This window comes from Lissotriton helveticus (genome assembly GCF_964261635.1).
Source record: "Lissotriton helveticus chromosome 1_1 unlocalized genomic scaffold, aLisHel1.1 SUPER_1_unloc_5, whole genome shotgun sequence".
In the NCBI taxonomy this organism is placed as follows: Eukaryota; Metazoa; Chordata; class Amphibia; order Caudata; family Salamandridae; genus Lissotriton; species Lissotriton helveticus.
The window spans coordinates 2515584-2538865 of NW_027611692.1; the positions used below are offsets into that span (position 1 = coordinate 2515584).

The window sequence follows — 23282 nt, forward strand, 5'->3', positions numbered from 1 at the left end:
GCAGGGGGAGGCCTGCGCCACATTGCGTGGAGATTTGGTAAATCTCCCCTGAAATGTCTTTTACAACCAGATAAATATTGTGATTTCTCATTCTATTTTGTTTCAATTTAGTAATTTTAAATATCTTTACATCCTACAGATAACAAGCCTTGAATGTATGAATTGACCATCAATAATAACGCGAATGCTGTAAATCTTCAATAATAGCAGAAATATTGAGCTACAGTATTCAGGAAAACATCAGCGCAGTCGGCGACAGAGGAACCTGCACACAAACTGACAGATCCCGGATGAAGCATCAAGGGCAGTTCAGTGATTGTAAGAGTCTGAGCTGTGCACCTCCACGCCAAAAGACGAATAAATGACCTTAGGAAAATTAAGGCAACAACAATAACAAACCACCTCCTGAATAAACAAGTGTCAAATACTAACTTTGATCAATGTATCGGTATGATGTGATTACCGCAGTGCTCTATTTTCTAAAATGAAGACAAGCCTTCATTCCGTGCTCTAGGTGAATTGTAAACTCTTTCTGGCCAAACCACAGTAACAAGTGAAAAGCACAACAGAGCGGAGCCAGACAACTGACGGGTAAAGGAAAGAGGAGCTCTTCTATCTACAATACAACAGACTGTCCCAATTTGCACCAGCCAGAAGGAAGATACATCTTTACCTGCAAGCGTCCACAGCCATAATCCAATCTAAAGGCACAATCCCCTACAAAGACACATACTACGTACTAGGAGTGTGGCAAATATTTGGTGGCTATTGTATTTTATTGTTAAAACAGAAATCAAACGTGCAAAATACTGCACACATTTAAAGTGTGTGAGAAATCACAAGTGCTTTATCAGCCATGTTGGCCCATCAGGAACTACAGTCAAGGGATGTAGATAAATGTATACCCGACCCACAGGCACTAACTAAGAAAGAAGAATCATACACATACAGCAAGAGCTTTAGTTTGTCATCACTACTCAAGCTTCATCAGCACACGAGCACAGGACAAAAACCATTCAAGTGCAGTGAATGTGTAAAGTGCTTTAGTCAGTTATCACACCTTCAAAGACATAATCAAACACACACAAGGGAAAATTCATTTAAATGCAGTGAATGTGTGAAGAGCTTTAGTCGATTATCAGAGCTACAAAGTCATCAGCGAACACACACGGGGGAAAAACCCTATCATTGTAGTGAATGTGACCGTAGTTTTAGTTACTCTTCAGCATTAAGGATTCATCTGCGAACGCACACAGGAGATAAACCATTCAAGTGCAGTGAATGTGCCAAGAGCTTTAGTCTGTTATCACACCTACAAAGACATCACCGAACACACACAGGAGAAAAACCATTCAAGTGCAGTGAATGTGGGAAGAGCTTTAGTCGATTATCAAACCTACAAAGACATCAACAAACACACACAAGGGAAAAACCATTCAAGTGCAGTGAATATGCAAAGTGTTTTACTTTCTCGTCACACCTACAAAGCCATCTGTCTAACCACATAGGAGAAAAAAAATTCAAGTGCAGTGAATGTGCAAAGTGCTTCAGGAAGTCATCACACCTACAAAATCATCTGCGAACACACACAGGAGAAAAGCCATTTAAATGCAGTGAATGTGGCAAGAGCTTTAGTCAGTTACATCACCTACAAAGACATCAGCGAACACACTCGGAGGAAAAACCATACCAGTGCAGTGAATGTGGGAAGAGCTGTAATCGATTAGAAAATCTACAAACACATCAGCGAACACACACAGGGGAAAAACCATACCATTGCAATGAATGTGAAAGCATTTTTAGTCGTTACTCAACATTAAGGATTCATCAGCAAACACACACAGGGGAAAAACCATTCAAGTGCAGTGAATGTGCAAAGTGCTTTAGTCGGTTATCAGACCTAAAAAGTCATCAGCGAACACACACTGGGGAAAAACCCTTTCATTGTAGTGAATGTGACAGTAGTTTTCACAGCTCTTCAGCATTAAGGTATCATCAGCGAACTCACACAGGAGAAAAACCATTCAAGTGCAGTGAATGTCTAAAGAGCTTTAGTAAATTATCAGCACTACAAGGTCATCAGCGAACACACACAGGGGAGAAACCATTCAAGTGCAGTGAATGTGCAAAGTGCTTTGGTCGGATATCAGACCTAAAAAGTCATCAGCGAACACACACAGGGGAAAAACCCTATCATTGTACTGAATGTGACAGTAGTTTTCACGTCTCTTCAGCATTAAGGTATCATGAGCGAACTCACACAGGAGAAAAACCATTCAAGTGCAATGCATGTCTAAAGAGCTTTAGTAAATTATCAGTACTACAAGGTCATGAGCGAACACACACAGGGGAGAAACCATTCAACTGCAGTGAATGTGGGAAGAGCTTTAATCACTTATCAAACCTCCAAACACATCAGCGAACACACACAGGGGAAAAACCCTATCATTGTAGTGAATGTGACAGTAGTTTTTGCGGCTCTTCAGGATTAAGGCGTCACCAGCGAACTCACACAGGAGAAAAACCATTCAAGTGCAATGAATGTGTCAAGAGCTTTAGTCAATTATCAGAGCTACAAACACATCAGCGAACACACACAGGGGAAAAACCTTTCAACTGCAGTGAATGTGGGAAGCGTTTTAGTCTCTTATCAAACCTTCAAACACATCAGCGAACACACACAGGGGAGAAACCCTATCATTGTAGTGAATGTGACAGTAGTTTTCATGGCTCTTCAGCACTATGGTATCATCAGCGAACTCACACAGGAAAAGAAACATTAAAGTGCAGTGAATGTGCAAAGAGCTTTAGCCGATTGTCACATCTACAAAGTCATCAGCGAACACACACAGGGGAAAAACCCTATCATTGTAGTGAATGTGACAGTAGTTTTCGCAGCTCTACAGCATTAAGGTATCATCAGCGAACACACACAGGGGAAAAACCCTATCATTGTAGTGAATGTGACAGTAGTTTTCGCAGCTCTTCAGCATTAAGGTATCATCAGCTAACTCACGCAGGAGAACCATTCAAGTGCAATTAATTTCTAAAGAGCTTTAGTCAATTATCAGTGTTACAAAATCATCAGCGAACACACACGGGAAAAACCCTAACATTGTAGTGAAGTTGACAGTAGTTTTCGCGGCTCTTCAGCATTAAGGATTCATCAGAGAACTCACACATGGGATAAACCATTCAACTGCTGTGAATGTGGGAAGAGCTTTAGTCACTTATCAAGCCTCCAAACACATCAGCGAACACACACAGGGGAAAAACCCTATCATTGTAGTGAATGTGACAGTAGTTTTCGCGACTCGTCAGCAATAAGGATTCATCAGCGAACACACACAGGAGAAAAACCATTCAAGTGCTGTGAATGTGCAAAGTGCTTTAGTCAGTTATCACACCTTCAAAATCCTCAGCAAACACACACTTGGGAAAAACTATTCAACGGCAGTGAATGTAGGAAGAGCTTTAGTCACTTATCAAACCTCCAAACACATCAGCGAATTATTATTATTATTATTATTATTATGCGGCGTTCTTATATAGCGCTCGATTACCCGTAGGCATCTCGGCGCTTGCCTTGGGAACCCGTCCTGGCTTTTTCCCTGTGAGACACCCGTACTGGGCATCCCCAAGGTGAAAGCCAGGCATCCCGCTGCGGGGGGGGCCGTAGTGGAGATTAAGCAAGTTGATGCCCAGAGCTGCAGAGTGTGAACCCGTGATTCGAGTAGGCACCGAAACTAGAATTATCGAGTCCGTGGATATTTGGGCTCAAGACCCCGAACACAGAGACTCTGGAAAGAACTTAAGAACATCAAAAATAATATTGACCCATCTGAGGACAAAGACAACAGCAGAACAGTGCAGTTATTGTGAGAGGAATGAATTACGGAAAAAAATTCAATTCAAATTATGTGGGACATTGAAATGCCAGATGATAGAAGACAGGACTAGCAGTAAAGAAGGAAAACAGATAACAGTATTTGCAGAGTTATAAAAGTGTTTGTTTCCAGTGATTGTTCACTTCTGTACACATAGCAAAGCAGCATGATGTACCAGGATACACAGTGGGAGGCTAGCACAATGTGGACTAAAAGAAAAGAAAAATTGTTGATTTTTATTTGGTGAAGAAGAGATACAAAGAAAAACATTCAATCGCACCGGATCACACTTCCTTTAAAAGCAACACTGAACAATACTGGGACTAGCAACGATATTTTCAGCTAACTTGTCGGATTAGTGATAAAACCTATAAACCAAACACACCCAGAGTGGACATGTTGTCAGAGCTCTGGAGATGGGAAGCTTCATTGGTAAAATGTAGATATTACTATTAACAAATGCCGCAGCAGTATATGTGATGAACTAAAGTGAAGCACAGGTGTTCAAGAAATAACCTGTTTTTAGATATAAAAGAGCATATAAGTGTTTTTAAGTAATGTTTGCTGCATCTTTTACACTCTGTTATCGGTTGATGGATCAGCTCGTGCCTCGGGCCTTATAACTAAGTGTGACCCGTGGCTCCTCTCCGACATGGCTCTCCCTATTCAGTTTGTGACTTGCCAAACTCGTCTTTTTACCAGAATTGAGCCATTGTAAGCAGTCGACTCTGTTTGAAGAATGTGGTGAAAAAGCGAAATCCCACATCAACAGCATATATGTGCCAGGATAATCAGTTGCACTCCCAGCAGCTAGTCTTCCACACTTGATTGTCCCTTGTCCTCAAATCTTCTAAAGGATTTGTCGTATGAATGCCAGAAGTGGCAGTGACATTCATGAAGCTAACGCTAACAGGAGTGTGTGGGAGATAGAGAGGGTGAGAGATAAAGAGAGCGAGAGAGACAAAGAAAGGGGCGAGAAATAGAGAGAAATGGAAGGAGGGGAAACGGCACGTTACATGTACTCACCTAAAAATAGAAGAAGCAGCCGAATACATGTCAATGTGTGACATCACCAGAGAAATGGTCTGAACACCTGTGAATTTATATGTTTATTTTTAATACCTATAGACCCATGTCATGCCAATAAACAGCGCACAAGTAAGGAAAATAGTAAAGGAGCCCATTATCATATGCAAATCACAGTGACGTCACATGTAGTGACATCACAAGAAGTGTTGTCAGGCCCTTATACTAATTTTCACGTGAAAGGTTGACGGCCAGTTTTAAAAACACAAAACAAGAAATATAAAATAATGTAAAAATATGTTTTTGGTTTCAGTTTTTATACATCATTTGTTTTTCCCACTATTAGTTTGTAACTAAACTCGGAAATGACTGAAAGTGTAAATATTTTTAAGCAGATATGTGAAACTTTGAAATTACATTTTTAAACAATTTTCAGCAAATAAATAAAATGTGCTTTTAATTTGCGTTTGTTTCCTGATGTTATTCGTTATCCAGCCCCTAAGCCCCAAAGTGGTTCACATTTACTGTGTATTAAGCAAAAGAAGGGCTAACTTTGTCAAGTTCTCTGTTCCTCTCTTGCGCCACTCACACAAACAAACAGTCGCAGGCTAAGGAGCTAGATGGAACTGAGTCAAGTTTCTAGATAATAGTGGGGGGACCCCTTCAAACTGTGGCTACCCCCGACTTGTGCCGTGCTGATAAAGCAATAGTGAATTTGAGTAATTTATGATGAATGAAATGAGAGAAAGAGAAGAAGAGAGCGAGGTGCAAGATATATTAAAGAAAATGAAAAAAAGAGACTCAAGACTTTACCCTTTTCTGTGTACAAGCTGTGCTGTGCGTTGTGAACAGGTTGTCACCCCCTTTGTATGTAAATGAGCTTCTGTGACCAGACATCCCAGGCTCCCATCTTTTCTAGCACGGATGATAATGTGAGCACTGTAAGGTAATCATAAACTAGGGCTATATTGAGAAATAATCGGCTTCCAGGTCTCACAGCTGTGGATATGTAGTACTTTTATTAGTTTTTTAAAATTTACTTTAGTTTGCAGCAATTCTCAAGGTTACTTTTTCTCATTATATCGCTTTATATCCCTCTTTGCGCTTCATGAGTTAAACGTGAGGTTTGATGTAGGAGTTGTTGTCAGTGTCCCTAGACCATGTTCCAATACCTTTGCCCTCGATTTGTCGGCATGTGTTTTGTCCACACACTGGTCTAGGATGGGCCTTCTCAAGGTTGAAAGCGCGGTAATAGGAATAATAAATCAGACATATTTGAAATTGTATGTAAACAAATGCGTGCCTTTCAGTTATCAGGTTCCACCAGACACATCTACATATGTAATTAAGCACCAGACTAAAGTGACTCCTCCCTATATGTAAGGGGGGAGAAGGTGTGACGTCCTGTGTCATGATATTCTGGAATGTGGGGACGGTTGCTAGGCCGTGAGCTGGAATAGAGACATTTGTCCGTTGGTCTTAGCTTGATGATGGAAAGGGTCTCTGCATCTGTGATACTTAAATAAACCTTTCTTGCCCCCCACCGTATGATCTACTCTGATTTCTGGAGGGACACACTTCCACAGGCGACCATGTTAAATCTAGCTTTGCACAACCCACTGAGCATTCCTGCAGGTGTGGTACTTGATAGCAAACGTTTATTGTCAGCGTTATTTACAGCAGATAATAAAACAATCACAATTCGTGTTGATTTAAAACGACTTAAGCACAGTTCATACAAATACTACACTTTGCGCATAATCCATGATCTGACGTAAAATGCTGGTGCAAATGGAGGACGTACATCACTTTTAAAGCCAATCAATTAAATAGAGCGGTCATTAGATCTTACAAAGCGTACCAGCTAACAAGCACGTACATAGGTGCAGATACCGGCGTCTCCGTCTGCTTGTTGCCTACTCAGAGCAAGTAAACCCCTAATAAAAGCGCCGGACACTCTTTTTGAGTAGCCGCGCGCTCTAAAAAAACCAATTTAACATAACATAACATTAACAAGCCTGACAGCTGTCTTATAAACATCAGAAATAAAAGAAGAGCACAAGCCTGCTGCGCAGACGTTACCTAGTGTGTTAAAAAAACAAGGATTGTCCAAATAGTTTGTTTTGCTGACAGCCGGGTGGAAATTAAACCCTCAGATATGGGCCAATAGACGGCCAACACCTAAGCGAGCATTTTATAAAGTGCAGGTACAAGTAGAAATGTGCGCGGTCACGGGTCGGCAGATTGATGCAGACACGGGTGCATGCCTACTACTCTGGTTTCCCCATACTCCTGCCACAAAGATAACTAGTAAGTTTTATGATTTGGGGTTCATAATGGCTAAAAGGGAACTTACACTACACTGGAAATCTAGAGGGGGACCTAACTTCCTGAGGTGGCGGAGGTGCTTCCTGCAATGGGCCTCGTGTGAAGGTTCTCTCCGTTTGCAATTAGCTATGCGCGCGGCAAACGATAAAGCGCTAGAGACTGCTAGGGCATGGAGCGCGCTTGTGACAGATTTGCAGTCACTTCTGGAGGCTGATGATGGTGGGGAGGCTGGCGAACCGACAACTATGGAAGGGGATGCGGGGAGAGGAGGAGGCTACAGGGGGGGAAGGGAATTAGACAAAGAGCCCGGAAGTAGGGAGGAGGCGGGCTGTGTGAGACACCGGAATTTGGGGATGGAATGGAGGGCTTGGCCAGTGCTGGACCATACCTGAACTTTGATGTGGGCGATGGACGAAGGGGATTGATACCTGCTGCTGAAAGGATGGTTATGATAAGCCGTAACGAGGGCGTAGAGGCACACTGACAAGGGGGGGTGGGGGTAGAGGGGGAGGTGGGATGTCAGGATTAGGATAAGTTGATGGGGACTGTGCGGGAGGAACGGACAGATACGGAATATAAGCGAGTTGATGTGAGAACTGAGACTGTATGTTATGTGCACAAAATCAATAAAAAAGTAAAAAAAAAAAAAAAAGTAGAAATGTGCAACAATACCTCTGGATGCTCTGTCCAGTCCATAAGGTTCTCCAGTGCCTTTCATGTTGGAGTCGAGCTACGCCCCAGTTTATGAGGGCAAATATGTCAAAGGACGAGCACAGCCCCCAGAGATAAATGGAAAATGGTTTATGGTTTGAACCCACCTCCTTCGCTGCTGTCTGTCGCAGGTCTGCATATACGAAGCAACTGCCTGGCAAATCTCCATACGATCAGTTCTATAACATACGAAAAGTACTACACTGCAGCATCTCAGAATACGTGTTAGAAAAAGTGGACGTAGGTAGTACCTACAGATTTTATGCGACATATCACACAGCAGCATAAAATGCATAAATGACTCAGGGCCCCTTATGTACGGGGACATGTGTCAGCTCCGCCCCCAGGGGCTTTACCCATGATTTAGTTAAGGTCCGCACCTGAAGACTTCCTAATCTGAACATGAGATATAAAGCCGTTTTCTCAGCAGGGAACAGCAAGTCCATGGAATGCTCCAGGCGCGGTTCACATTTTACTTTCTGGTAATTAGTCGGAAGGATGCCTTTCCTTGCTTCTTGCGTGCTCCACATGAATGCACAATATCTCCTTTTAACCAATTCTAGTGTTGCATTATTCATCAGTTCTATTTCTCTACTCAACTAGTGTATGTTAGAATGTTCTCAGCGTGCTTGAACCGGAGTAAATTATTGTAATCCTGCATCGTCGCAGTTCCTGCGGAACCATACTATATGATGCAAAGGATAGATTTGACCACACTCGCATCCATTATCTTACGGGGTGAGATCCTCCAGTGAACCCCAGCTCAGCTCTTAATACTGTCAGTGGGATTCCAGGACCCAGGTTTAGTACATGTTACAAAATGATGTTTCCCAGTTTAAGAAGAGCCTGAACTTTCGTAAAATCCCACCGTTCAGCACCATAAGCGCAGGCCATACGTGCATTTGTCTTGAATGCATCAGTGCTAGTTTTATTGGTCTCTTGCTGCTTGAGTTAGCAAAATGTAGAATAGTGGCGTCAAGTTTGTTTCCGCCTTCGCCACATGAGCTTTCCAATATAAATGGTCATCCATTCGTATGCAGAGGTAGTCATGTTTTAAGTCGCTTAGTTGGTTTACCATTAATCCTGAATGTCAACAATACCTTTGATTAATGAATAATTATCATATATTTTTCTCTTTATTGATTATTAACTTCCGTACCTTACAGAATAGCTCGAAGCCTTCCAAAAGTTGATGCATTGATTTTTCAGTACGCGCTAATATTACTGCATCATCTGCAACCAGCGGGATTGGAATATTTTCGTTCTCCAATATCGGAACATCAAGATGAAGATTCCCGAGAGAATTCAGTTCCACTGATGTGAATGTTGAATAAAGCTGGGGCAAGAACGCAACCCTGCCTAACGCCAATGTTTATTTCAAACTTCTCTGTGCATTCTTCTTTTACACCAAATCTTACTCTGGAATGATTGCCGCTGCAGATCCTTTCGGATACTCAAATAGTTGCTTGGGAACCTCCTTCCTCCAGAAGACTCAGAAGGACGGAGCGGCGACAGAATCGAATGCTGTTTTTAGGTCTCTTAAGACCAAGTAGAGCGGGGAGTTTCCAGGGACACAAACTTCATACAGATCATGTGCAACCTCAGAGCCTGGTCGATTCTACTTTAGCCTTTTCAGGATCCAGCCTGAGAAGTAGAGGCAATATTGTCCTCCTCTGTCCAGGTCTCGAGTCGTGACTGTAAGGGTTTCCCAAAGATTTTCCAGATGTTGCCTAATTGGGAAATTAGCCGATAGTTGGGGGGGGTCATCTCTCCCCCCCCCTTTCTTTTTTTTTTTTTTAATACCTTTATTTCGTAAAAAAGAGTACAGTTACAGACCTACAACCACAGAGGCCGGTCATTTACATGCAATAACAATAACAACTCTATACACAGCTCATCAGCCGACAGTCCGAGGGTCCGGCAGCGTAGAAGCACGATGTTATCCGGAGCCCATGGCAAGAGAGGATAAATAAAGGTTTCCATTTTTTACAATGTATAAACAACACAAAGAAAAACACGAAAAAGAGTCGAGGCAAAACCAAGCAATATAAGGACTGTTACGTATGATAGGGGGAGACAAATGAGTAGCAGGCATCAAGAAATCACGGGAGAGGGGAGTGGGGACTGAGAGTGAGCAGTGCATCACATATAACAGGAAATCAAAGTAACACACATGCCACTTTTTCCTCCTGTAATGCATTGTTTGCTACCTCAGGTATTTTGTTTGCTCACAATTGTCACTTTTACCTCATGTAACTTATCGTCTGCTTTTTTAAGTTGTTCACCTGTAATTTTCTGTTCCTATTGTGAAGCGCTCTGACGCCTTCGGGTAAAGTCCGCGCTATAGAAAAACGCATTAAAAAAAATCCACAATCCTTCCCCTCCCCAGTTTCGCTTTCGTTCTCCACCCTCCTTGTTTCCTCTGGTGCCCCCTCTTTTGTCCACTCCCCATCCGCCTCTCCCGACGTCCTGATTCCCGACTGGCCCCTCCTCCTTCTCTAACCCCAGTCAGTGACCTCATCCCCTCGATCTGCCCCCTCTCTGCTCTGTTGCCCCTTCTCCCCGCTCTCTCTCTCTGTCTTGCTTCACTGACTCCCTGTGGCTCCCTCTGGGGAGTAGTGTCTCTCCTCTGCGCAGGGCGGGGCTGTCCTAGTGCTGGGGAGTAAGTGTCTCTCCGCCGCGCAGGGCGGGATGTCCAAGTGCTGAGGAGTAAGTGTCTCTCTGCCGCGCAGGGCGGGATGTCCAAGTGCTGAGGAGTAAGTGTCTCTTCGCCGCGCAGGGCGGAAGTAGCCTTGATTGAATCTCCTCCTGACCTCACAGAACAGGTAACACATCTCTTTTACGCATGCGTATTTACCATCGAAGCTCTGCGCACTTATAAACGTTTTTTCTGCGCATGCCCATCAGGCCAATAGCTCTCTACTGAGCATGCTCATTACCTTTTTTTTTCTGCGCATGCCCAGTGACCGGTTTTTGCCACTCGGTAAGTGAAGCTCCCATCAGGCCTCTCTGCGGGTTGTTGTTTTTCGGCGCCGTCCTGGCCCTGCCCCCGGTGGAAAGGAGAGGCCTGCCCCGGCGCCGGAGCCCCTCTCCTGATCCAGCGGAGCCCACAGCCCGGCCCTGCCCCCGGTGCGGGGCCCTCCAGGGCGGGCCCGGTGTCACTGTCTACAGTCCCGGTGGAGCGGCCTCGAGTGAGCCGAGGCGCTCTGGCCCCCCCGGCCCTGAGGGACACCGGCGCCCCCACCCCCGAGAGACGCGAGGACGAGCAGAGCTGCCCCAGCGGGAGGAGATAGGGAGAACCGGTCAGAAGATGTGTTTATTTCTTTAATGCAGCTTTATAGCGCGAACTTTACCCAAAAGTGACTGAGCGCTTTAAAATAGACTCAAGGACGGCACCCGTGGTGGAATGAACACACCACAGGCCACACACACAACCAGGACAAATGGAGGCGGCAGCGGCAGTGGATACAGGTCTAGAATACTTATATGCAAAGTTGCGCTCACGGCCTGGGTTGAATTGTAGGCGCGCTACTCACCCGTGAGGGTCTCAAGGCGCTGAGGGGAGTGTGGGGGGTGCGCAGATCTGTTTAGCCAAAGAGCCAGGTCTTGAGGGTCTTCCTAAACGTGTTCAGGGAGGGGCGCGTCTGATACCTGCCCGTAGCTCATTCCAGGTCTTGGCTGCGATGTGAGAGAAGGATCTTCCGCCCGCTCTGACTCTGTGGATGCGCGGGGTATCGGCCAGTGCGAGGTTGGAAGAGCGGAGGTTTCTTTTGGGTAAGTGGAAGTTGATTCTGTCTTCAAAGTATTTGGGTCCGTTGTTGTGTAGGCATTTGTAGTCGTGAGTGAGGAATTGAAGGTGACTCATTTCTCCTCGGGGAGCCAGTGGAGACTTTGTAGGTGCTGGGTGGTGTGTTCATACTGGGGGATGCCGAGGACGAGTCTGGCGGCGGTGTTCTGTATTGTCTGGAGTTTGCAGTGTAGGGACTTGTTGATGCTGGCGTAGAGTGCGTTTCCATAGTCCAGTCTGCTGGTGATGAGTGTGCGGGTGACTGTCTTCCTTGACTCAGGGGGGATCCACTTGAAGGTTTTGCGGAGGGTGTTGAAGCAGCTGGAGGTGACGGCGTTGACCTGTCGGTTCATGGTGAGTGATGAGTCGAGTACAATGCCAAGGTTCTTGACGTGGTCTACTGGGGTAGGTGGGCTTCCGACGACAGACGGCCACCATGTGCTGTCCCATGCTGATGGGGTGGTACCAGTAGGAACAAAACAGGGTCTTGGCTCCTCAACAGTAAGGCTGAACCAGACTGAACTATCAAACAAAACAACTGCCAGTACTGGAAAAACTATTTTTCTTCTTTTATCTAGAGAAACTAAGAGTTAAACATAGCACTCTTTACTTGTTTTAAATTCTTATTTATTAGAGACCTTTTCTTTAATTCTTAGAAAGCTTTTTCATTTTTTTTCAAAAGACATTTCTGTGCCTGAACACATTTAAATATACAGAAATATACAACTTTATACAATATTTACAAGGTCACATACAAAAAATTATAATTATAGAACACAGCCTCACAACACTTTCGTCCTTCAGTCACGCAAAACACACTTACAAAACATACAAAATTAGACACGACAAAAAAATGAGTACAATTAGACACGTATGATATAGGTCAATGTCAACAACAAATTATTTACATTTGAAACATTTCCTTTGAAAAAGCAAGAAGTCAAAACCAAATTTACAAAAATTCAAATCATTAGAGTATTTAAATTCAGTGTTAATCCAATTATTAACCCTCTACTATTTCAGTTGACCATTGGCCTTGAGTGATCGACGCGTTTCGAACTCCCTAACTTTTGGGGTTCTCCTCAGGATCAATGCGATTTCTACAACATAGAGAATATTGGCTAGTTAGAAAAACTCTTCTTATGTTTCAACAGTGTCAAACAACTACTAAAAACAAGCAGCCACCAATCGACTGAAAACCACGTACCTTGAGAACTATTCTCAGAGAGCCATCTCACACGACTTGTGCAAAACACTGTGACAAATAGACTCTGAAACATAAACGATAGACCTCCATCAAAGACCTCATCCTGCAGGCACACTACCAACCAACTCATAAGTTAATTAATTGGCGAGCATGAACTCACTCACCTCATCTGTTGATCGATTTATTGGTGGTATCTGGAAGAAAGGGGGAGGGGTAAGAATTCAGACTCAATAATCTGGGCATGAATTATGTGGAAGCGTGGAGTAGCAGCTCCGCTAGACGGGCTGGGTGAACTTACCGGTGTGGGCGCTGAGACCCATCAACCCAGGGACCGGCTGTATCACGAGGGGGGCTCTGCAGTGACCCGCTGCACTGAATGAGCTTTAACCTGCATGTGGGCAATAAGCGGAAAAACGAGTGAATCTAAACCTTAACCCAAGCTAGAGCGCTGGTCTAGGTGGGTAGCGTTATTGTCAGACACTCACTTGAAGCTGTTCTCTGTAGGGTGCGGTGTGACTCGGCAATGCTTCTGACAGACGGCAGGTTCTCTAGATCCGGCAAGGCTTCTGAGGCTCAACTTACTTCCAGGTCATGTGACCTCAATCTGATTAAAGGAGAAGTACACCAATTGATGTATCCCGACTCAGTGAAGGGAAAACATCTCGTTTGTGTCGGATTTTCAAAGGGGGCCAAGTTGCTGGTGCAGATAAAACGTGCGTGGTACCAGGGGCACCTAGTAATTGAATTGTGGCGGAGTTCTGCCGTGGTTCCGCGTGTAACACGAGCTGGTGCATTCTGGTCCTTGTAGTTGCTTCGCAACGTGGGGATGTCTGGAGAGCTTTTTTATTATCCCTGGCCGATAGGATGAAGACCTTGCTAATTCGCAATGTACTACATATAAGAATGGTGGCATGTCCCAGTGTATTCTGGTCCTTGTTATTGCTTTACAACAAGGACTATGCTGGCCAATAGGAATCGCTCCTCTACCAGTGAGCGATATGCTGCATTTAAGGGAGGTTGCATGACCCTGTGCATCAAGTGCGCCCCCATAAAGCCTTGTTCTCCCTGTGATTGCTTAGTGGTCGCTTCTGAAAATTTCTGAAATCTCGTTTAACCCTGTAGTAGCAGTATTGAATTTCATTATCAGAAATGCCTCACGCTGTGACAGTTTTAGTTCTAAACTACCACCTCGTGCATCCCCTTCGATTTTAGAGATGATTGTCCATTTCAGTTCCTCTTCCCTATGTCCAAGGGTCATCCAGTGTTGCACTAGTGGTGCACTGGGGACCTGACATTTTATTCTTGATTTGTGTTCAGTTATTCGTTGTCTCGCCTCCCGAGTAGTTTTTCCAATATAAAGTTTTGGACAAGGGCACCAGATCCCATACACTATGTTTTTCGTCTAGTGACCTGGAAGGGTGCACAAAATATGCCCTTGTTTTAGGCAGGGGATTACGGTCCCTGTCATTGGTTTTAAAGTGGAAGCGGAAACATACCGTGTTTTGAGAATCATTAGTTTGACTGGACCTTTTTATCTGGGTCACTGGAGTGGAGGCCTACAGATCCAATCATTTGAAGTTCCACTTCTTTAGCATGGAAATGTGTCAAGGGAGCACCTGCCAGAATTTTCCTGTATGCAAGAGAGATCAGACTGAATTGGGAATTCAGATTATGAGCAGGTAGACAACCTAAAGTTACATGGCCCCAGAGTCTGAGGTTCATCTTCCTTTACAGTGATCTCCTTTTCATGACTGTACGACCAATATAAGACAGGGTAGTGTTTGTCCTACATTTACGCCTTGCAACAACATTGGCCCCTAAACTTTCAGGCTAGCTGACAGTGAAAAAGCATTACCAACTTGCTATGGAGATTGTCAATCTCTGCCGAGAGATCCCATTGCGGTTGATTCGTTTGCGCTCTATAAATTTACAAAATCAAATCAGGTGTGGGATTTGTAGGAAGCAGGTTTTGTTGCATTTAACCCCCCTCCCCGTTCACTTTTTGCCAGACTACTGATACACTTTGACTTGATGTTCCCTGAGTCCCTGTCAATCAGGTTCCCAGAGCCTGTGTTCTTTCCCAAAATTGTACCTTGTCCCCCCAAGTGGCACCTCTCTGGCCGCATGTCAGTCCCTTGTACATGATATCATGAGTATCAAGGGCACTGTGGCCAAGGAAGGCCTCTTAGCGCTTCAGCACCTATTGTGCCACCCTTAGGAGCCCCGTACCTTCACACACTCTCTGTCTCTGTCTCTGTCTTTGTCTCTGTCTCTGTCTCTGTCTCTCTCTCTCTCTCTCTCTCTCGTGTTTTGGTGCAGAACAATGTGAAGAGTCCACTTGGCATCGCCCCTGTGCGCCATGCCTACAACCCACTGCACTGGCATAGGTCAGCCACCCCTCTAGCTGGGTGCCAGTGGTGAGGGCACAGGTGCATGAGCCCTGTACCCCTACAGTGTCTAAGCCAATTCTTAGACAATGTAAGTGCAGTAATGCTATTAAGAGTATATGGTGCTAGGAGTTTGTCATTACGAACTCCACAGCATCATATTGGCTTACCTGAAAACTGGGAAGTTTGATATCACACTTCTCAGCACATTAAACCCACACTGATGACAGTGTGGAATTTAATGAAAAATACACTCAGAGGGCATCTTAGAAATGCCACCTGAAAAACAACCAGCCCCTGGTGGATTTCCTGACTGGTACACACCAGCCTGCCACCACAAGACATGTTTCTGGACCCCTGGGGTGGGAGCCTTCGCTCCCTGAGCCCAGAAACAAAGCCTTTCCTGGACGGAGGTGTTCACACCTCTCCCAGGCCATGAAGAGCCATCTGTGGCAGTGGAGCTTCAAAGGCCTTGTGCCTTTGTAATGCGACCCCCAGCCTCTCATGCTATCAGGAGCAGGCCCCCTTCCTGTCTCCCCTCCTTTTCGGCTGGAAGACAGGCGGGAAAATATAGCACAACCCCAGAAGGTGTGCCCATCTCTGCCAACCCCACCCCTCAGGTGGGGGAGGCGAGGTGAAGCTCACTCTTCAGTGCCCACCATCTCGTAGATGGCAGGCACTCTCCTACCAGGATTAGGGATTGTGCTCACTCCCCCACGTGGGGTGTGCACACCAAGGCAGGGCTCGAAAAATTCACTTGATCACTCGCATTTGCGAGTTAGATTAATTCAGGACGAGCTATTTTTTTGGTCCTACTCACCCTTTCTGGCGAATAGGAAGACAAACTGACACTTGACCTCTGCCTCTGAAAGCAGAGGAAATGTGATAAGATAACAAGATTTAAAGGCACACAAAGTAAATTAGCAATAAAAATGCTTTTAAATCTTGTAAATGGTCACGTTTGTTCATCTTTCAGAGTCAGAGGTCAAGTGCATTTCAATTAGGTCGAGGAGATGTTGTAGGTTACTAGACCTGCAGGTCTAGTGTATTTTTCAAGATTTTTCGACCCCTGCAAGGGTGTAGCCACCCTAAGGTCAGTAGCCCTTTGGCTACTCACCTTGAGACCACTAAAACGCCCCCTAAATACAGTATTTAGGGAGCAGCCCTGAACCAAGAAGTCAGACAAGCAACGACCAAGAACAAATCTAAGAAGAAGACGACGCCTACTGACTGGCCCCAGCCCTATCGACCTTTAATCACCTTGAACCTGCAGAAGCGAAACTCCAGTGTGTCCTGCATCCAGCAACCTTAAGAACCCTCAGGACCTGCACTGCCTTCCACAGGAAAGACTTGGTCTCCACTGAACACCGGATTTGTACACCGAGAGACTCTAGCTCCGGTGAAATCTGCAACTCTGCTCTATTCTGCACCCGACGTCCAAGGCCGGAGTTTGAGTGGCCCAACACCACGAGGAGGTCTTCCCGGCAATCCTGACCCGAGATCCAGTGGTCCCTGACCTGCCTCAAGGCTCCAGCCGACGCCTGCAGTCTAAATTCAGAGGGTTCTCCCCATCACAACCAGGAGCTGCTAAGAAGATCCGACCGGAAAAGACACCCCTGCACCCGAAGGCCCATGGTGTTGGGTGGCCCAAACGACAGTGTCTAGCCGAACCCCCAGCATCCCAACTTACGTCTCCAAGGGGTGGTCGCACCCAGAAGGTCCTCGTCCCCGAGCCAGGCAGTGTGTTTGCAAACCGAAGAATCCCCATTGCAAGTAACAGGACACCAGATGCCAAAACAGCACCCTGCCACCTTAGTCCTGCTGGAGGTGTACCTTTTGTCCTAACTTGAACCACCATTTGCCCTGAGCTTAAGCCCAGGAGCTTTTCTCACACAACCTTGTGGCCTGCTCGTCAGCAGCCACCAACCGAAGACCCCCTATCCCCCATTGGATAACTTTGGGCTCAGCACTCTGCACCGGCCTCCCTAGCGCCGCTGAGCGTGCATCCTTGACCTGGGGGGACCTTTGAGTCTAACCCCAGAAACCCAATTTTGACAACAAAGTACTTATCTCTGAACCGATAACACTATTTTCCCCCATGGGATAATATTGGCTGTTTTTCTGTGAAAAAGTTTCTAAGTGTGGAGTTGGAAACTATAAAAATCTCTAAAACTGTAACTGAATACCTAAACTGCTTTTACTTACCTGTTTACAGGAAATGTCCCAGTGCAGTATCCGGGTATACTACACTGTGTAAGAAAAGTAATCTGTTACTTGACATCCCATTGAAAAGTCAATACAAAGTATATGTACAATATTGCAAAGTATTGCATTACCAGTAATTCTACTGCAACCAAACTAAAGTATATATACAATTGCAATTCAATCTGTATTATTACTGTAAATTATAAATCACTTACCTGTGCCAGGCTTGCTTGGTTCTAGGACATCAAATAAAAGAATATTTATATACAAAACCCATTCAGTCTTTGAGTGTGTGCAATCATTTGCGGATTGAGTGTGTACAACAAATGCTTAACACTGTCCTCTAATAAACCCTTACTGCTCCCCCACACTACCACAAATAGAGAGTGAGGTGCTATCTACCTTTGCCCCTGCCTCCATTCACGGTTCCACTGGGCTCTGTGCACACTATACCTCACTTTGGTATAGTATATACAGAGCCAACTTCCTGCAGGATTCCCTCCCAGTTATGAACTGTTTTCCTAGAAATAGGGAATTTAACCAATTTTTCTATTTTTTTTATTCCTAGTCCTTTTCACCATTCTCCTTTTGTAAAGCTTTACCTCTTGAAATGGGTATGGCAAACTGCTGAAGCAGAGTGGTGTTCCATTAACCTCATGATCTCATTTCAACTAGTAACTCCTGTTACTATTCAAAACAATAGGCACATTAGTAATTTCTGCCTACCTTTCATAAGGACCTATGGGGCATATTACCAACCATTAGAGATAATTTTTGTCTCTAACTTGTTTAGAGACAAAAATTATCGCCGCAAATCGGCGATTTTTATCGCAGATAAACCTTGCTATTGGCAAGGTTTATCGCAAATGCGATAAAAAACGGCCGCAATGCATGAATATCGCTGAAAAGTCAGCGATATTCATGCATTATCGAGCAAATGCTCTTAGCCATGTTATCCACCTCCCATTGGTTAACATGGCTAAGAACTGCTCAGGGCAGGTGTTAGCTTTTGGAGATATTCGCGCTTAGCGCGAATATCTCCAAAAGTTGGTAATAGGAGATAGCGATGTTAGCGACTGTTTCCAGTCGCTAACATCTTGGCACGCCCACTTTGCATGTCATTAGTGATAAATATCACTGACATGCAAAGCGGGGCCCAAGATGGTCACTATCTCCTATTAGCTGTCGCTAACTGGTGTTAGTGACAGCTAGGTAATAGGGAGATAATTTTATCTCCGCTTTCTTGGCTTTTAAAGCCAAAAAGCGGAGATAAAGCCCTTGATAATATGCCCCTATGTTTTCAATATCTTACTGTACAGTGAATTCTACCTGGTAAACTCCCTGTGATGCTTGTCTTTGATAAATACTGTGGGCCATTCCAAACCGATCGCAATGAAGCAGTGGCTTAAACCCAATTGCCACATTTAGTTTACTGGTAAGTCCCTAGCAAAGTAGTTCCACATGTACCTGGGCCTATAAACTAAATGCTGCTAGTGGGCCCTCAGCACTAATTGTGCCACCCACTCAAGTAGTCTTTTAAACAGATTTCAGGCCTGCAATTGCAGCTTGTATAAGCAGCTTTAAACTACCATTTTGGCCTAGCAAAATACATGTTTTGCCAGGCCTAAACCTTCTTTTTTAATGCACTTGTCACCCCTATGGTTGGCCCTAAGCCGTCCAGAGGGCACGGTGTGGTGTATTTAAAATGTTGAACAAGTACTTTTATGTTTTACTCTCCCTGGTGGTGACTAACTCTTCAATTTGTTTTCCACTGCTGAAAGGCCTACCTCTCCCATATGATAACATTGTGTTACATTATTACATGTAATAAGTGCTAATGTTCAATTGGGAGCAAAGAGCAATGTCCAGTTTGGTGTCTGAAGAACTGTATTTTAAAACCCTCTTTAATGGTGTAGTGGGATTTTAAGTCACAATCACACTTTTAGAAAGTTGTCACTTTCTTGTTGTTAGAACCGGGTTCTCTAGTTTTCAGGGGTATGCACCCTAGTCCAAGTAGAGACCACCACTTCCGACAGGGTAGCTTGGCACAGAGCAGGTAGGCTAACCGCAGGAGGCAATGTGTAAAGTATTTGTGCAACACACCCTATCCGTAACACAGCAAAACACTCATAAAAGGGACTTCACACCGGTTTATCTGAACATTATTTGATATCCAAAAATACAGCGAGAATATGCCATGTATAGTGTAAAGTTCCCACTATGTAATGTCTCTGGGGAGATTGCCACTTTTACTGGGTAGTAGCTGTCTCTTGGGGGAAAGTACTGGGGCAACCACAACAAAACAGTTCCCAAACGTATTGGAGTAGATGCTGTTCCTAGAAGTAGTGAGTATAAGGCACTTTGGGGCACAGTTCACGATATTCAGGGCAAAGAAAAGTCTCAAGCAGGCTTGTGCAGACAGTGCCCAGATCAAGAGGTTAAGTAGGGCATGTCACTCATTGTCCTAACCGTAGCGGTAAAACGCGGGTCACCTTATTGTGTTATTGGCAGTGTGCTTTTAGCTACAGAGGGGCCAAAAAGGTGCAGAATCAATAGTCCCCAGTGGTTAACACAATCCCCGCTGGCAGGCGCGTGATTAAGGGGCTGCCTGGCAGAAATCGGCTCAGTCCCCGGTCTCCATCTTAGCAATGCAGGCAGTCACAGTCCCATGCAATCCAATGAGCCTCACCGCCCCGCTGCATGTAGCAAAACACCAAGTGCCCATTCTCTCGCAGCCCCTTCCCTCCGCCAGCTCTCACCCCGCTGCCAAACTCGCACCGACACCGCGCGCCTGGGAGTGTTTACCTGCGGCTGCTCTGTCAGTGTAGACCTCCTCCTGACGATCCTCAGACAGGAGCTCTTCTCTTCCTGCAGCACGGCATTGACAGGAACGGCGCTTCCTTCTCCTGGCGTCGCGCCGACGTAGTTGCTGGAGTCCCGGTTGCTAGGCAACCCTCCGCCAGCACCCAAGCACTGCGTGGGGTGCCCCTGCCATTACAGGGGGAATCCTCGCTGGGCTTCCCTCGGCTTCCGGGCGGCGGCGGTGATTCCGGGCACTTAACGCTTCCCTGCCCCAGCGCTCTGCAGCGCGTCTAGGTCCCGGGCGGAGGAGGTGAAGGGCTCATGGCGCGTCCCACCTCAGCACTCCTACCCAACAACCAGCGCACGAGGGACGCAGGGCAGTCTGGTCCCCGGGCAGCCAGCTTTGATTTCAATGAAGAACCGCTTTTCCTCCACAGCGCTCCTCGTCAGAGCGCTACTCAACCACAGCGCTTGCAGTTGATTTCAGGTCCCAGGCAGGCGGCAAAGTTTGTACAGGCAGCGCTTCACCTCACAGCACTCTCAGGAGGCGCACAGCGCGTCCAGGTGCCCCAAAGCGGCGGCGGTGATTCAAGGTGATTAAGAAAGCAGTTTGGCACACCCAGACCTTCAGAGGCAGTCTTATAAAAGGACTAAGATGTGGCAGCCCTTATAAATGTTTACAGTTCAGTAAGCAGGGGGGGCAGTCACAGGAGAAAAGTCATTGTGGAGACACACTGGAGATAGTATTCCTGGTTCTCCTCTGGCAGGGCAAGATCAGCAGACAGGCACTGCAACTCAGCTGGCCTGGGGCAGCAGTTCCTAGGAGCAGTCAGCCTCAGCAGTGTAGCAATCCTTCTAGCACAGCAGCCTTCACTCCAGCAGAGAGTCTCCAGGTCCAGTAGTGTAACAGGGATGTGTGGCCAGAACCCTCCCATATATACCCTAAAGTCAGGTGACCCGGAGGCGACGGCACTTTCTGGAAGAATCTAGGGTTTGGAAGTCTCTGGAAAAATCCAAGAGGCTCTGGGGTGTTCCCTTCCCTACCTGTCTGTCAACCAGGGACAAAAGGCTACAGTTAAAAAAAATCCCAGAACATGCAGACTACCAGTATGTAAATTAAGGGTAGGCCTCACTGCAGTAGCAGGGCCTGTAGCTACTACTCTAGGGTCACCATGATTTTAAAGGAGAGCACCTGCACCTTAGCACTATTTAGCAGTGATAAGGGGCCCATAGTCCTAATGTGCAACAAAAATATGGGTCCAGTAGGAGGCAAAGAGGGCAACAAAAATGTAGTAGAAAACCACCCTTGGGCTGACAGGTCTAACACTTGTCCCAACCATTGGTGCCTGCAACCTGTATCCTGGTTTGCATGACTAAGTGGAGCTGGCTGTTGGTCTTTATGTATTGCTCGCAGATAGTGAGACTAAGTGAGAATAGGTTATGGAGGATGGGCCATCTCTTACTTGATAAGGGGGGAGGGGGGCAAAGCTGTCACCTACCACATTTGCACATCACAAAGCCTCCGCTTAAGTACACTCACAAAGGGTTATATACTAGTCTATATACTGTATGCCCCCGTACATGCTGGGGTCAGAGCAGGGCAGCAGGAAATTCCAACTCAGCTCTAGGAGTGTAATCCTCCAGAACCTTCTTCTACTTCAAAGGTTGCACCAAGTAAACCTATTAAACCCTTATCCCAAACTCTTCAGTACACCTCTGTACTTGTGGATTACGACAGAAGAATGACTGCTGGTCTGCTCTGCTGCCCGAAGGGCTGATACTCTGCTACCCTGCTTGCTCAGAAGTAAGACGGGACCTGCACCTTTTATCCGAGGCTGAAGTGACTCCAAGGGCCCATTCTGAGCTACAAGGATATCACAAGCTCCAGAGGTCACCTTGCATCTCCCCAGCTGACCTGCTGTCTGGACCTGCAACTGCTTGAGCCTTACTGGCCTCTGCTGGAGTGAGTTCCTGATCCTCAGGAGGTGCCCCTCAGGTTCAAGACACTTTGTGTAGCGTCTGTTGAGTTCCCTTTCCAAGAAAAGGAAAAATCCTGAATTTGTGGCTCTTTGCATCTGCAAACAAGCCTGTTCACAGTAAGATCTTGCCTCCCGCGCTGCTCACAAATGCAAATGTCCCTGCAAACCAGACTCTTCACACCACAGCAACCGTCAGCGCCAACTGGCAACGCGGGAACTGCACTTCGCACTACTTCGCTGTGACTGCCAACGCGAACCTCCAGTAACGACTATCCGTGACGCCCAACATGATCCTCGCACCATAGCGGCGACCATCCGCAAGGCCAGGCCTGCTCTTCAGGCTACAGTGACGACCATTCACAATGTTCTCCCTGCTTCTCGCAGCCTCCTTAATATCGACCAGAACTCTTTGCGCGGAACTTTTGAAGATCACGCTTTCAGCCGGACTAAGCTAGTCTTTGTATACGGGCCACGCTCCTTTGCTGTTGGCCTTAACTTGTGATTTTCAATGGTCTCGCACGACAAAATAACTGTGAGTGGCGCTTTGTGCCATTCTGCAATATATTTACATAAACTTGTGTTTTTGCTTTATTACTGTTTGAAGTGTTGCATAAATCTTTACACATTGCCTCTAAGTTAAGCATGACTGCTTTTGTGCCAAGGTACCAGAGGGATAAGCACATGTTAATTTGAGGTTGGCTTGTGTTTCACACTGATAGAATTGTGATTGTTGCTTTAGCAGGGTTTTCACCCCCCTCAGCCAGTAACCCAATTTCTTACAATCATACAAGAACCTGTTCACTAACTGCTTTCCTTCCAAATTTTCAGGTTCTGTGATTGTGTCGTCCATATTTTCAATGAAGGAACGACAGGAGGAGCTGCACCGCTTGGATGATAAGGAGGCCCAGAGTAAAAGCAGCAGGAACCAAGCAAGTAAGCGACAAATTAGACACATTTTATAAT

At 45.7% G+C, this 23282-nt stretch overlaps 2 protein-coding genes and 1 long non-coding RNA gene across 3 annotated transcripts in view; all 3 read left to right on the plus strand.

Annotated features, from left to right (window-relative positions):
* Positions 1–23282, plus strand: part of LOC144806148 (uncharacterized) — a 1180470-nt gene that overhangs the window by 86721 nt on the left and 1070467 nt on the right. The window lies entirely within an intron of this gene.
* Positions 573–23282, plus strand: part of LOC144806144 (uncharacterized) — a 176492-nt gene continuing 153782 nt past the window's right edge. Inside the window, exons 1-2 of the mRNA XM_078672577.1 lie at positions 573–2997; positions 3161–3397. Coding sequence (XP_078528703.1) covers positions 857–2997; positions 3161–3397 — 2378 coding nt within the window. The 5' untranslated portion in view covers positions 573–856. The remainder of the gene's footprint in view (positions 2998–3160; positions 3398–23282) is intronic.
* The window catches only part of LOC144806132 (uncharacterized), a 51910-nt gene continuing 35133 nt past the window's right edge, over positions 6506–23282 (plus strand). The window contains exons 1-2 of the mRNA XM_078672562.1: positions 6506–6548; positions 23148–23252. Of these exons, the coding sequence (XP_078528688.1) occupies positions 6506–6548; positions 23148–23252 (148 nt within the window). The remainder of the gene's footprint in view (positions 6549–23147; positions 23253–23282) is intronic.